Genomic DNA, 15,561 nt, shown 5'->3' on the forward strand with positions numbered 1-15,561 from the left:
TCAAACTGCTGGCATCTGCAGTCTTTCCTCTGCCTGACTCCATCTTCCTTTTGGCGCTGTTCCTGTCATCATCCTGGTGACCTCCACAACCTCACGGTTTGATACGTCACCTGGATTCTAGCCTTCTCTCCTCCAGTGGCCTCTTTGATTGTACCTTATTGCACTCTAGCCTCTTGTTTCAAGGGTCTTAATGCTGTAACCACCAAAAAACAAACAAACAAATAAAAACCTGCACTACCTTTGAGATCTCAATTTCAAGTACCCCATTCTCAAAAATAGAAATCCTGTTTCTGAGGTTCCCGTCCTGTAGTCTCCTGGTCAAATTTTCACTCTTAACCAAGATCTCTGTGACTTCTGGTTCATCTTTGTTCTCGTGCTCCTCTCGTGTTTTCTGTTCATCTCACCAGACTGAGATTCCACAGACGTCTTCAATTCGCATGCCAGCTCTAGTGTCTACTAATTGTACCAGGCTGGTTGCGTACTCTATCTGTGGTGCTTAGGTCCCACTTGGTGAACTATTTGGGAAGGATTGGGAGGTGTGGTGTTGTTGGAGTAGGATGTATCCTTGTTGGAAGGGGTGTGTCACTGGGAGGTGGGCTTTCTGTGGATCAGGACGTAAAGCTCTCAGCTACTGCCCCATTTTAAAAGACAGGAAAAACAAGAGGAGGATGGTGGAAAGTATTATGAAGGGGAAGAGAAAAGAGCAAGGAATTTTTAAAAGGAAGAAAAGATTTCCCAAGAAAGAAAACTTTCCAAAATTAGGTAAAAAGAAGTGGAATAAAAAATTAAAAGAGGCCGGGCGTTGGTGGCGCACGCCTTTAGTCCCAGCACTCGGGAGGCAGAGGCAGGCGGATCTCTGTGAGTTCGAGGCCAGGCTGGACCGACAGCCTCCAAAACAGAGAAACCCTGTCTCGTAAAACCAAAAAAAAAAAATTAAAAGAGAAAGGTTTTAAAAGCAATAAAAAGTCAAAATACTAATAAAAGTATAGTAGACAGAAAAAGGAAAAATTGTCAGAGGAAAAAAATGAAAGGAGAGGATTGCCAAGAAATGAGAAAAATATATAATTAAAATTAGGGAAATGCATGTAGGAAAATCAAAAGCATACTTTCCTGACAAGTAAAAATAGGTAAACACCCTCCCCCATAAAAGGAAAGAAAGTATTAAAAATGGGAAAGTGTTGGATTAGCTTCTTTCTGGCTGGGTCTTGAAAATTGAAGCCTGCCAATATCTGTGTATGGAGGAGCAGAGTGCAACTTGTGGACTCTGATCTTCCCTGGCATTTATGTTTATGCCAAGTGTATATGGAACATGTGTGCAATGCCCACCATCTCCGGCTGTTGTATGTCTGTAGCTCTTTGTGTACTATGGGCCTCTGCTGGACACACTTAGCTTTGCAGTCTTTGGACCAGATAAGTTTTCTCACCTTCCAAACTCTCCAGATCATATGTGGCTAGTATTGTAGGGGGTGTGTGTCTCCCTGTTGTGCTAGGATTAGCAGAATTAAGCTAACACTGAGTTCTGCACTGGTGGACCTGTCTCCCTGCGTTCAGAACCCGCAAAGTACTCATCACCCTGCTGAAGGGATATAGCTGTAGGTATCAAGTGATCTGTGGGAGTTCCAGTGTTCTCAAACCCTACAGAAAATGCCAAAAGCTGATTCCTTACTCACCGCTCCTGTTATTCTGAGTGGATGAGGTCTTCCACCTACGCAGGCAAGAGCACCTTTCTTTATACACCTCACTGCTTGAGTCCCATGCCAGCTGGACTTTTCAGCTGGCCAGTGCCCAGCCCTCCTGCTTTCCACAGCTGTTTCCCAGGGCCATCTCTTGCTCTGAGGCTATAGCAAGTTTAATTTAGGCACCATTACTTACGACTGTTCCTTTTCTCTGGCCCTCAGGATAGCTCAGGTTTAAACAGTGAATTCGTTTTCAAGATGATGCCCTGCCACAGCCCTCTGAATTAGGGGAGTTCTTCTCATTGCTGACCCATCCCACTGAGAAGGCACTGCTCCAGCAGGCCCTGCCGCTGCATTGGAGACTTCAGAAGGCTGAGGGCTTGTCCCGTCGGTAGACTGCCAGCCTTTTTTCATCAGGACTCTTGATTTCCATTTCTCCTGCCCTTTCAGAGTACGAGGTGTAACATGGCCTGTACTCTTTTTGTGAATTTCTGCTGCTCTTCCCTGACCCCTTCTCTTTGAGGTAGAATCTGTTCTATCTTACCTTGCACGACACCCCCTTTTGGTCTTTTTGAGACAGGGTCTCTCTGTGTGGCAGCCCTGGCTGTCCTTGAACTTGAGATCCACCTGTCCCTGTGCCACCACCAGCCGGCCTCCTTGACTCTTTACCAAATGACCTAGATGTAGTTCCTAGAGGTCGCCGTTTTGTTTTATAACTAGGCATTTGTTACAGCAGCCACTGGGACCATTCCATCTCTTCTAACATGAAAGGGCATGGCCTCCATCCCTTTTTATCCTTCTGCTCTTCCATTATGTCAACACAGCACATCTCCTTAGGCTATAGCAACAAGGCTCCATCTATGAAACAGAACTGCCCTTGCCAGGCACCCAAGTGGCCTGCACCTTGACCTGGGGCTTTCTGCTCTCCAGAACTAATTATAAGTCATTCAATCTATAGTTTTGTTATAGGAACAGATTGATAACCAGTTTTATCAAATAGTTTCTCCCATTGACTGGAAATGTTACCTCTAGCATATACTAAGAACAAGTTGTCCCTTGGGCCCTAAGAAACCTCAATCTGTGCATGGACACCCATTCTTTTATAAGAATTCATTTATTTATAAGAATTGCTTGGTCATGATGCTCTTCACAACAATAGAACAGTGGCTGAATTTGGTACCAGGGACTGCGGCATTGCTGTGACAGGCCTGACTGTGCTGTTTGTTGGAGGAATTCAGGAGACTTTGGGACTTTGGACTAGAAAAGAGGCCAAATGCTTTAAGCAGGGATTAATGGGTATCACAGTAGGATCATGGAAGACAGTGCTGAGGGTGATTTGAACTGTGGGGGCCAGCTCAAGAAGTTTCAGAGGGGAAGCATATTAGTAAGTGGCCTAGAGAACATTTTTGTCATATATTGGCAAATAATGTGGCTGTTTTGCCCTTGTACTAAAGCTGCCAGAGGCAAAACTGAAGAATTTTAGATTAATGATGTTGGCAGAGGAGATTGCAAGACAGCCTAATATTGAATGTGTAGAGATGAAAACATTTAAAGAAAAGCCTAATGCTAAATGAAATAAAGGGAGTGGTGACCGGAGGGCAAGACCCCATCCAGCTAAGTTTCCACTTTGTGAAAGGGAATTAAAGAAAAGCTTAAGATGATGCAAGGGGCTGGAGAAATAGCTCAGAGGTTAAGAGCACTGGCTGTTCTTCTAGAGTCCTGAGTTCAATTCCCAGTAACTACATGGTGGCTCACAACCATCTATAATGAGATCTGGTGCCCTCTTCTGGTGTGCAGACCAGGCTGGCCTCAAACTCACAGAGATCCACCTGCCTCTGCCTCCCGAGTGCTGGGATTAAAGGCGTGTGCCACCAACGCCTGGCCTTTTTTTTTTTTTTTTTTTTAAGAAAGCTGATGCAAAGGTAATTAGATAGGAGGCCAAGTTCCAGCCTCACCAAACACCAGAACTTGGCAGCTTCAGCCAGCCATGTGGTTCTGGCTTTAGAGTCAAAGATAGAAGAAAGGGATTGTGGATTCTCCCTCCACAGCTAAGGAAAGCTGCTGAATGAAGCCAGTGTGTGTCGGGCGTCCCTGCATGAAGACCCAGAGGTCACTATGTGAAACTGTGAGGTAAAAGCTGGATTGTGTTGAAGACTCTAAGATACTGGAGATGCCAGAGCTGTGGGACAGCTGCCAAGGCCAGCTGCTAACAGGGAGTGGAACCGGCTCAGAGAGAGAAGCATGTTCAGTAAACAAAGCTGAAGAGCTGGGAGTTTCAGCAATCTCCCAGACTGGAAGGACAAGAGGTCGTGGAGGGAAGCAGGGCCTGGGAGCATCCTGTGACTGTGTGAAGGGAAGAGAAGAAAAGCTGCAACCAAGTAGGTTACCCCGGACATAAATGTGCTCTTGATGCAGCACACCTGGTCTCCACACTTAACAGCTGGTGGAGGACTCCACAGAACCCAGGCTGCCATCCAGATTTCACTAAATGGAGAAAAATACACACAAGGAAAATGGTCCCACTGTAACAATGCCACCAAAAGAGCCGCACTGCACAAGGAAGGAGGACACAGAGGCTGAAATCTGTGTCAAAGTAATTTTGTGTTATTGCACTTTATTCTACACACTTAGTATGTTACACTTTTATATAATACTGTAATAAACATTAGTCTTTTAAAACAAATAAAAACATTACATAAAGACAAAAATAAAAAACAAGCAAGCCATCCAGACCAAGTGTCTTGTCAACCCTCTAGGCTAATTGGCCTCCCCAATGTCAGGTGTTCACAGCCTCCACCACTATGTCAATCACACTAGGTTCTAGTAAAACACATGAAGTTAAAACTTTTAAGAGCACCAGTACCACTTGAAACTTCTAGGGGAGTTTGCAGTACCAGTGTCTTAAGGCCACTCTCCTATCACACTAGCTCTACGTCACATATCCCAACACTTAAGACTAAACCCTCATTTTAAGGAAAATGTGGACTTTGAGACTCAACAAATGCAAAATGCAAGTCCTGAACACTTAAAGCAGCTCCTCCTTTGGAATGCACTTTCCAAGGCTGTTAATCCACCCCAACACAACACAGGCTTGGGAGATCTCCCTGTAAGCTACATCAAAAAAGCAGGGCATCTCTCCAGAGCAAGACCGAAGGGTGCCTCAAGTTTCCCTAAGTGTGACTGTACTGACCCATCCCCTGGGCTTCTCAGTGCTAAATAAGACAACAACAACAACAAAAATAAAGTGTCATTTAGTGCAGTTGTCACTTTACAGCCCCACTACCCCAGGCCACTTCTGTCAGGAAGAACATTCTCCAACCCCTTTGACCTTTGTGTTTTGTTTTGTTTTGTTCCTAGAACCCCAGGCCATGTGCACACTAAGCACATTCTACCACTGAACTACACACACCCTGAGTGTTCTATCTATGATGACAGCTCAAGCGAAAATACAAAATGCACTTGGGGAACTGACGCGTGTTCAGAGCTCACCATTGTCTGGCTCTAGCTGTGTAGTAATGAGTCCTTTTCTTGGTTTCCTTGAGCTTTAGTGTTACCATTTTGACTCAGTGACTGCCTAGCCCTGTCCCTTAAAGTGGATGGAGTCAGAAGTGACTCTCTTTGGTCTAGGAACAACCAGGGTAGTCCTTTCTGAGAGCAGAAAGACTGCCTAGTCATGAAGCCACTCAGCTGTGCCACTGCTAGCTCAAGGCACAGGTGGGCCATGCAGAGGCCAGACTGCCAGCATTTCTTCTGATTGCTCTGCAGGAAGGCCTGTCACTCCATTCCAAACCAAATGAACAAGCAGACTTTCAGCTCCTAAGAAGCAGTCAGGTGGTCACTTCCGGGCTAGAGTAACTGCCCTTATGGGAATTTTTTGAAGGATAGCACACAGTAAAGGATGCCACCCTTCTTTTTCCCTCAGCCTGGAGGTAAATCTTCAAAACTTTGGCCCTGTTGAGCCCTGTACTTCCTAAGTGCCACCACACTTCTCTGAGGACCTAGTGTCTTCCCAAGTGACATACAATACAGTACATTTCATGGCATTTTATCACTGAAATAATAATAGATGCCAAAAAACCAAAGAATTCAAAATTAGCTTACAATGTTATAAAGTAAAATACATACAAATTAGATACAAGTGTTCACATACTCAGCCTGCTGAGCATTGAAATACCACCATCAAATACCCCTATGTGGCCTTTGGCTTGCCCAGACACTTTCAGTAATATCTTGGACATTTTCAGATATTTTTTAATGAATGAACTACAAAACTACTCCTTATATCCTCACTTAGCATTAGCCTCTCCCTCCCACTGGACAGAAAAATGGAGGGAAACTTCTTTTTAAATATTAAAGACTGAAAAACTGAATCTGTAATCTGGCAGAAGACTGAAACCGGACTCTGGATGGGGAAAAAAATCTGACCTCCCATTCATGAGTCTGAGGAGCTAAGACATGCTACAAACGTTAGTAATATAGTTTCCGTACTGGAACTGCAGCCTCTGTGTTACAGTTAGAGTTCAAGAACAAGGGTCAGTAGTCTCCCCACTACACAAGACCTCTTCAAGTTTCACACACAACAGATCTAACTAATAGAGATGACTCATTTTTTTCTTTCTTGACACCTGGCTTCCTGTACATCCTACTGTCTCCAGAGGATAACAATGTAATGCTCAGGGCAGAGTAACTAAATATAATTGAGTAGATATTAAAATTCTAAGAGCGAAACTAAGCATTCTACCAAAATGAGACCAGAGCCAACGAGCCCAAAGACACTGGGCTCACTTGTCCATTACAATTTGCATGTAGAGCACTGCATGGAATTCTGAGTACTTAGGAGACCATTATGCCCAACCGCATCATCATCAGAGGTCACCATGCTGAGTATTAAATGTGAACTTTGAAAGCTCTATGAAACTGGAGTGTAGCTCACCAGAGAGCACTTACCAGCAGTTCTGAGGCTGTGGATTGATCCCTAGCACTGGAGAAGGAAATAGAAGAGTGAGTTACATAGTTAAAAGCTGGGCATGGTAGCACATGCCTGTAATCTCGGCACTTTGGAGGCTAAGCAGAAGGATGGGATTTTAAGGCCAGCCTGGGCTATATCCCATTTAAAAAAACAAAATTGTAGTCTATCTCTGTCTGATAAGATGCTGAAGTCCAAGTACCATGCTACCTGGAGGATCACCTCCTTTTTAAGGGAAAAGAAGGGTAGGAGGTGGGGAAAGACCCAGGAATCAAACAAATTCTGTTCTGGGTTAGCCTTGCCCTGCAGAAACCAGGGCTCTCTGGCCCTGGAAATGTAAACACTGGGTTGTGAGGGCAGACAGCTTCACACCCAGCTGCCTCCTGGGGTTTCTGACTTACAACCTGAGATCCTGGTTACAGAGAACAAGAACCAGACAACCACAAGGTATATTTGGCTGGATTGGTTTGTTTTTTGCCATTACAATCATATGAACCTGAACTAAGATCATGTTTTCTAAGTGGTCTCTACCATTGGATAGAACTGAACTGTTCCCAGCTAAAGCTGAAGTCATGAAAATGATAGTTTTATACCCCTGCACTGCAGTGTCCCACTTGTTTTAGAAACATATACAGTGAATAGACAGTGGTAACAGTTGCCTCCTTTTCAGTTCTGAGGCCAGAACATCACATTATTCAGCTTCTACACATCTGAGACAATCTTTTGCTAAAGAGATAGTATGAGGCAATATGAACACTAAAACAGCCACTGAATTCTTCACTGTCCAGGAGCCATCTCTGCCCAGGAAGGTCTTGAGTTGCAAACAAGCAAACAAGCTCCCTTGGGAGCTCCATCAATGAACAAATGACAAATTCTCCTCATGGCCAAAAGGTAACAGGGAAGGAACAGAGTGAAAGAGAAAGGTTTTGTCTTCAAGTAGAATCATCTAGTCCTCTGTTTGGTCGCTCAGAATTGCACTTGCAAAGCCGGTCCATAATGCCTTGGAGCATAGGCTGGACAATGCCCAGGAGAGGCCTCTTAGAGGGGTCACCATCCCAACATGCTTCCATCAACTGCCAGCACTCCTCATCAAACACAGGAAGACGCTCTGGACGGGTCCCTAGAGGAGAGCAAGGAAATACAGCCAATCAAGGAGAGCTGGGAGAGCAAAGCATTTGGGTTTCCACTGCAGATAACTAGACTATAACCTAACAGAAATGTGAAAACCAACACACTGGCTTAGAAAACCCAACACTAAAAATTGTAGCAAAAACCATTTTTGAGGTAATTCAACATAGTGCTATCCAGTAGCAAAGAACTGGTCTGCAGTATCCTTTTTGCTTTCTATGATGGTCTGCTTAGCATGGTCATGCTGTGCAGTGGCCAGGACATAAGGGAACCCTGCTGTGACGTCCGGCTGTCTGCTTTCAGTGAGGGAGTTAAAGCAAAGCAGGTTGGTGGCTCTTACCTCTTCGCACATTGTTCCAGAGATGATCTTTGCTAGCACACCTCTCAAATGCCTCGGGGAGCTTGATAGAGCCCGAGCAGATATACCAGAAAAGGATCCCAAAGGCATAGACATCCACGGAATTATCATACTTCCCTAGGGTAAAGACAGACGAGCATCAGTGCATGTACTCTCTCATATATGGATTTTAGACATAGATCTGGGGAGTGCCAGCCTACAATCCTATGGCCAGAGAGTCTGGGAAACAGAAACTTTATTTAGTGGCTGATCGAAGAAGAGGCAGACTCCCTTGGTTAAGTACTGAGCTGAACTCAAGAAAGCCAGTAACAGAGAGAGAGGACTGATGATCAAAGGGATTAAGACTGGGCTGGTTTAACCCCCAGAAACAGCTGACCAGACAAAGGTTAACTCTTGAATCCCAGGCATCAGCCTGGGAATCCAGCATGGGACTGATCAAGACCCCCTGAATGTGGGTGTCAGTGAGGAGGCCTAGGTAATCTATTGAGCCTTGGGCAGCAGATCAGTACCCATCCCAAGTATACACACGGACTTTGGACTCCCATAGAACAATGTGAGGTGCACTCTCACCCTGAACTCTTGGGGAAGGGTCTAGGCCCTGCCCTATATGAAATGACACACTATGCACACCCCCATGGAGGGCCTCACCCTCCCTGGAGAAATGAGGGGATAACGGGGGGGGGGCGGGGGGGGAGGGCACGGGAGGAAGGGAGGGAATGGGAGAGGGACCTGGAACTGGCTTGTGAAGCAACCTTGTTTCTTATGTAAATTTAAACTGGAAAATAAAATTAAAAAAAAAAGACAGACGAGCATCAGTGAGCCCCCTCCTTGCCTTTACAGTCCTTATATGATTTTAAAGTTTTTACTATCTATTGTTCTTCACAATTTGCCTGGTAGGCAAGGCACATTTGTAATCCCCATTTACAATACAGAAATCTAGATGCTAAGACAGAGAGATGAAAATTTGCCAAAAGAGAACGAAAATCATTTTATCATTTTAATGGGACAGTCTGCAAGATCAATTCTAAAAGGCCATATTAGAGAAATATCAGTAGGAACCAGACAATAAAGATTATAAAGACAAGATTAGCAGGTGCAATGCCCACCTGTAATGCCAGCACTCAAAGGACTGAGGCAGAAGGATCATTTGAAGGATGTCTAGGATACATAGGAAGACCTCATCTCTCATAGAAAGACTTTAAGGGCAGAGAGGAGTCTAGAGTTGATGGGCAGCAGAAGGTCTTTTTTTTGTAGAGCAGGGATACAAAAGAACATTATTTTTGGTTTTTCGAGACAGGGTTTCTCTGTATTGTTTTGGAGGCTGTCCTGGAACTCACTCTGTAGACCAGGCTGGCCTCGAATTCAGAAATCCGCCTGCCTCTGCCTCCCAAGTGCTGGGATTAAAGGCGTGCGCCACCAACGCCCGGCCAAAAGAACATTTTAAAATAGCCTTCTGACAGCAATGGGGTAGACACAATAAAAGGAGTTTAAATAAGCCCCAGGCAAGGTGGAGTAACAGCATTAGGAACAGAACAAAGTAAAACTAGGAAGAGAGGTCTATTATTTGGCTTCAGTGAGCATCAGACTACAGCTGCTTACTAATTCCTAGTCCCTCAGTATATCACCTAGTGAAGAGGCAGGTGACCACCTCCACGAAATGAGTAAAATTCAGGGGCTGGAGAGAGAGCTCAGTGGTTTAGAGCACTTTGTGCTCACAGACATCTGTAATTCCAGCTCAGGGGATTCAACAACCTCTTTTGACCTCCTTGAGAAACAGGCATACTCATGGTACACATACATGCATGCAGGCAAAATATTCATGTACATAAATCTTAAAAAAGAAATTGGAATGCATTGCTAATTTTGCTAATGTTTCCTCCTACCAACACTAGCGAGTGACCTGTGGTTTCTTTCCCATCTTCCTTGGCACAGTGCCATCATTCTCCATCCACTGTGGCTCAGAGTTTCAGTCTTCCATGCCAGCCATTCTTTTCTACTCAGCACTCATATCAAGGCAGTAAAAAGCTTTCCCACTGTCCTCTGAATTTATCTCAAATCTGTAACCTTATTTATTTCTGCATCAGTACCAACCTAACCATGGGCACAACCTAACTGGTCACCTCACATTGATTCTTCTCCCTAGCATCCCCCTACCAATGGTTGTGAAGCTGGTCCAGGCACATGTTCTTTGCCATCCTCCCCTGCTCAAGAGCTCAGCACTTCCTTACTTACACAAGACCCTAACCTCCCCATGGTTCTCAGTCTACAGACTTCCCTGGCCTTTTCTATCACTGATTTTCCAAGTGGATTTCTTTCCTGTCATGACCATTTCTGTTTTGCAGTTTCCCTTGGTATTTCCCCTTATTCAGCATCCAGATGTTTCTGCCCTTATGACTGGACTGTGCAGACAGAAAGGCCTCGATTCAAATCACAGTTCATTGCCTTCTGCCTCAGTGTTTAGGGGGTCAGTTACTTCATCAATACAGTCCCGATTTAATCTATGACTCTGATATCATCACAGGCTTGCTGAAAGGATTAAGTAAAACAAGATATCCAGAAACACACCTGACATGCCTACTGCAAAGTGTACACTCAAACCCGAGCTCCCTTTCCACTGCCAGGTTTTCCAGAGGACTCAAATTTACCCCAGATCTCCTAAGACCATGCAACATTAACCTTGATTTGTTTTTACACTCTGCATCAACAGAACATTGTAGCACCTATAATTTAGCGTTTAATGCTGCCTTACACTGCTTCCAAATTATTTTACCTCTCTCAGTATATCTCCACATTGATGATAAGTTCTTTAATGACAGATCCCATCATTTACAAGTTATTCAACCAATACTTTATGACTAAGTAAGTGCTAAGTATCTAACAGCCCAGAGACACATCCAAAAGAGTACTTGGCAACCTCGGTTCACATTTATACTTTCTTTCTCACTTCTTTACCTCCTTACTCTCCCTCTCTTCTGCTTTCTTCACTGTCCGTGTCACACCTGCAAGCAGTCCTTACACTACTTACTCCGAGGGGAAGCACCCCAAGGCTGAGTACTGAGGTCTGCCTAAACTCACTCTTTGCCCTCTAGTCTTACCTGTGAAAAGTTCAGGGGCCATATGGATTGGTGTCCCAACAATGCTGCCTGACATCATTGCTTCTGGCTTGCAGAATCCCAAGTCAGTGATCTTGGCACGGTTTTGTTTGTCCAGCTGTCAAAAATAGCAAGTCGGAGTCACCTCATGTCCACACACCCAGCCTCAAGGCAGTACTTAGTAAGTCCTTCCTTCAACCTCACTATCTCAGACTCGTTCCTGTCACCATCCTCTTCCCATTGTGAGCAACCTGGTGTCAGTGACTGTTTCTTTCATCTTTATATCCCTGGAACATACTAGGTCCACTATAATCTTGGAAGAATGAGTAATGAAGGTCTAACATGAGGAAAACATGTTGGCACCTGATTTCCCTTAGTCAGCTGAAGCAATTCTTTAATTCTTAAAGCTCAAATACAGGGTTGGTTGTAGCTCTATGACAGAGACCTGAACCAGCATGCACAGACCCTAGCTCTACCCCAGCACAGTAGAAAGAACAACAACGATACAAAAACAAATAAGCAAAAATCAATTCTAGAGAATAAATGTGTCTCATCTGGCTACTGATTGTCTCTTAGATTTCTATCTATAATTTTCAGGTTATCTTTCTCTCCCCTAAACTGCAACTTGATGGGGTGTTGCCATGTGATACTGGAAGGCATTTTTCCTAAATTATTACCTTTTATTTATTTACTTAATGTGTGTAAAAGCCAAGGACAAGTTGTAGGAGTCTCTTTTCTCCTTCTGTGTAATAAAAGGTACCACAGCTTGTTGAGCCAGCTCAGTGACCCTAATAGATGTTTTCAAGGAGTCTGTCAAAAGATCCTTTATGGCTTATGCAATATGACCTTTAAGGTGCATTATGCATGTTAGCACTCACCTTGCATCACTGATCAAGCCCTACACATTAACAAAGACCTGGACTCCTCAAAATACCAATGACATAAAAACAAAAAAGAGAAAAGATTATTCTAGATTAAAGAAGGCTGAAATAGCATGATAACAAGATATACTGTAGCATCCTTGGATTAGATCCTAGACAAAAAACAAAACAGCAAACAGACCATATTTGGAACAATTGGATATAATGATGGAGCCAAAACAGAGTACCGTATCAATGTTAGATTTCTTGAGTGTGGTAATAGCATTTTAATTATGTAGAAGATTCTTCTTTCTTAGGAGAAACACACTGACATATTTCAGAGTGAAGAATTATCAGCAACTTACCTTCATATGGTACAGGATGAGAAACAGAAAATATGACTGTGAGTGGGCACCCTGGCAGGAACACAGGATACAAGGGTATCTGAGTTTCCATTATTCCACTCTTAACTATTCCATGAAATTGAAATTTCTCAATAGTGAAGGGAAAAGTATTTGACACAGGTAGTCTGTTGAAATTGCTCCTTAAGCTTACACTCAGAACCCCATCCACCCACCACGGTGTTAACACTCCTGCATTCCATATAGACTTTTCCTAGAATCAAAGTGCGTATTAACAGACCCTCCACAGAGGCAGGGATCCCCTCTGAATAGAGCTGTTACTTACCAGCACGTTTTTCAGTTTGATATCCCTATGGACAAGCCCCTGGCTGTGCAGAAAGCGGATTCCCTCCACCACATCCAGGGCTATCTGCAAACGTGTCTCCAGGGTCAGCCCAGCCTGGGAAGGCAAAAGAGCCTAGTTGTTAGAAGAGCCCAACTCCTTAACCCAACTGAGACTTCCAATTGCAACTAAATGACTTCTGGTGGAAAAGGGCAGAACAGTGGGAGGTACAGGGAAGAACAAGCTGTACAGGACACAAAGCAAAATAGCCCTTTGCAAGCTGCAGTTAGTCAGCAGGACCACACCCAGATTGGAACACAAGAGGTTCAAGGGCTAACAGCATCTCACTCCCAGCATCAGAAAGACTCTGGCACTGCCACACAGAAGATTTGCTTTCACAGGCTTGGTTAGCCCAGGTTTGATTTTATGGGTTCCATTCCAAAGTCACCATGATTACTTTAACTTAAGACTCTTTAGGATTCTGAAAACTGTCCTATTAATTTCCTCCAAAACTTAATTTCCTCTAAGGTCCTCAAATGGACATTCTAGGTGCTCCTGAGATAGAGAGGGAACTACTTGGAGTCTCTTCTCCATCTCACCAATTTCTTAAGTTTCCTCTACCTTACTTCTGAAAGTCTCCAAGTAAGCTCATATAGAGGGATCCAGACACTCTTAGGTCAGCTTCTCTCCCCTTCTCAGCAAATGTAGGGGACAGAAAAGAAACCTAACTTCCTTGCTGGTGATTTTTAGATAAGAGTTTAAACTCAGAATTCAACTGAGAGTTTCACCTTTACTCAAATGCAATTCTTTAGCGGCACATCCCAATTTATTTTTTAAAACTCAAGATCACATAACAAGATCTTACAAGTGACTTTGTGGTTACCCCCACCCCACATCTTTTTCACTGACTACAATTTTCTTAAATGTGTCTGGAAATTACACATTTTGCTATTATCTAATGGTGCTTAACACACAGTCTTGCACAAAATAGTCACTAATAAAAACTTGTTCACTTAACAAAAATTGGCTTTATCCAGAAGACTAACCAGAAGCTATTCTCTCTTCTAAAGAATATAGATTTTCATCTCACCAGAGGACATCAAAATGGTAAATAAGCTGGGCTTGCCACCTTTAATCCTAGCACTCTGGAGGCAGAGGCATCTGGATCTCTTGTGAGTTAGAGACCAGCCTAATCTACATAGCAGACTTTCAGGACAGCCAGTGCTACATGTTAGACCCTGTCTCAAAAAACAAACAAGCAAATAAAAACAATTTTAAAAGTAATACGTAAACACATTACAGAAATATACTAGGACAAAAATGGATTCTGAGAAATGTCTGACATTTTTCTGGAAATAATTCAGTAAAGCCAGATTACTCCATCAATGTCTATGAAAGTGAGAAGTTAAGAATAAACAGGAAGGGATGAAGTGCAGGAAGGACAGGTTGAGCCTGGCTCCTGGCTGGCTCTTGTCCCTGGCTGCCTCACTCACCTTCAGCCCTGTGTAGAGGTCCCGGTGCAGCCGCTCCATAATAAGCAGTACAGCAATGCTGGAGCCACCACCATAGTTGTAATCAATGACTGAACCGTGAAGATCAACCAATCGCTCGTGCTTTGGCAAAGACCTGTGAGAAAGAGAAAGGTTTGGGCCACCATACTCCGGCTCTAATTCTGCATGAGATGCCAGGACATAGGGAGAAAGACCCTCATAGCTACATTTAGTCCAAGTGCAGACAGAGGGAAAAGAGAACTACTTCACCAAGGTTAAAAACCATACTGACAGTCTTAGTGACTAAGAAGATAACAGAATGAAGAGTTGAGAAACTATGTTGGGAAAAGACTGAGCAAAGCTAACATATGTGACCTAAAACTACAAACATTAGTTAAAACATTTTGAAATCTAGGAATATAGAGACAATACATGCTGTAGCCCATGGTACAAAACTAATCCCCAGAGAGATTAAAGAAACCAAGACCTACCTCATGTAGTGAAACTCCAATGCCAGGTCATTCCAGTGCTTCTCATCTGGAGGAACAACTGACTTGAGGGCACAAGGAAAGTGTCCCCCCCAGTTGTCACACAGGTACACCACACCATATTGGCCCCGGCCTAGTTCCTGTCCTAATTTAGGCTTACCTATAAGATATAAAGACAACAATGAGGCAGGCAGAATGACATTTTCTTTAAGATTCTTAGATGCAGACCTGCCTAGAGGCCAGAAGTTGTAATCATGCAATGGAAAGAAACTCAAGTGTTGTTCTAACCCAGTAGAAAGTAACTGAGCTGGATGATTTTGAATAAACTTTGATCTTGTTATTCATATTACATAAGCAGCAGAACCAAACAGGAATTCAGGAGCATCACTAAGTGCTGAGGCAGCAATGTGGGGATTCTTGGAGGCCAGGCAAAAGAATACTAGAAGACCCTGCATTTCCTTCAGTTTATTTGGAAAGAAATAAGGACTCACGGTGAAGCAAGACATCCTGTAAAGACCGGCTCTCTAGTGAAAGGCGGGCCAGACGAGGGGCATGATCTTTTCGAACCTTTAGCCACAGATCTTCAGTTTTCTCCAGCCGGCCAGAGTGACCAGCTTCCAGCTAGGAGGGAAACAGAAAAAGACAACATAAGAATCAAGTCCCTCACCTTAGTGTCTCCATCTGATGCACAGAAATAATAGTATCTCTTTCATGCCAACAACTGTGAGAACTGCACAGCATGTATATGACATATTTAATACAATGTCAGTGAGCAGTCAATAGTCATTATCCTCTTGGATGCATAGTCACATCTATCCA

General features: G+C 43.7%; 1 protein-coding gene across 1 annotated transcript in view; it reads right to left on the reverse strand.

The window, feature by feature from the left end:
* Window positions 1-4,258: 4,258 nt before the first annotated feature.
* The window catches only part of Dstyk (dual serine/threonine and tyrosine protein kinase), a 45,935-nt gene continuing 34,632 nt past the window's right edge, over window positions 4,259-15,561 (reverse strand). Inside the window, exons 7-13 of the mRNA XM_005087347.4 lie at window positions 15,234-15,363; window positions 14,746-14,902; window positions 14,258-14,390; window positions 12,768-12,881; window positions 11,224-11,338; window positions 8,111-8,245; window positions 4,259-7,762 (exon numbers count right to left, since the gene is read on the reverse strand). Of these exons, the coding sequence (XP_005087404.2) occupies window positions 7,575-7,762; window positions 8,111-8,245; window positions 11,224-11,338; window positions 12,768-12,881; window positions 14,258-14,390; window positions 14,746-14,902; window positions 15,234-15,363 (972 nt within the window). The 3' untranslated portion in view covers window positions 4,259-7,574. The remainder of the gene's footprint in view (window positions 7,763-8,110; window positions 8,246-11,223; window positions 11,339-12,767; window positions 12,882-14,257; window positions 14,391-14,745; window positions 14,903-15,233; window positions 15,364-15,561) is intronic.

The sequence above is a fragment of the Mesocricetus auratus genome, unplaced genomic scaffold (assembly GCF_017639785.1).
Source record: "Mesocricetus auratus isolate SY011 unplaced genomic scaffold, BCM_Maur_2.0 Super-Scaffold_100676, whole genome shotgun sequence".
Taxonomy (NCBI): Eukaryota; Metazoa; Chordata; class Mammalia; order Rodentia; family Cricetidae; genus Mesocricetus; species Mesocricetus auratus.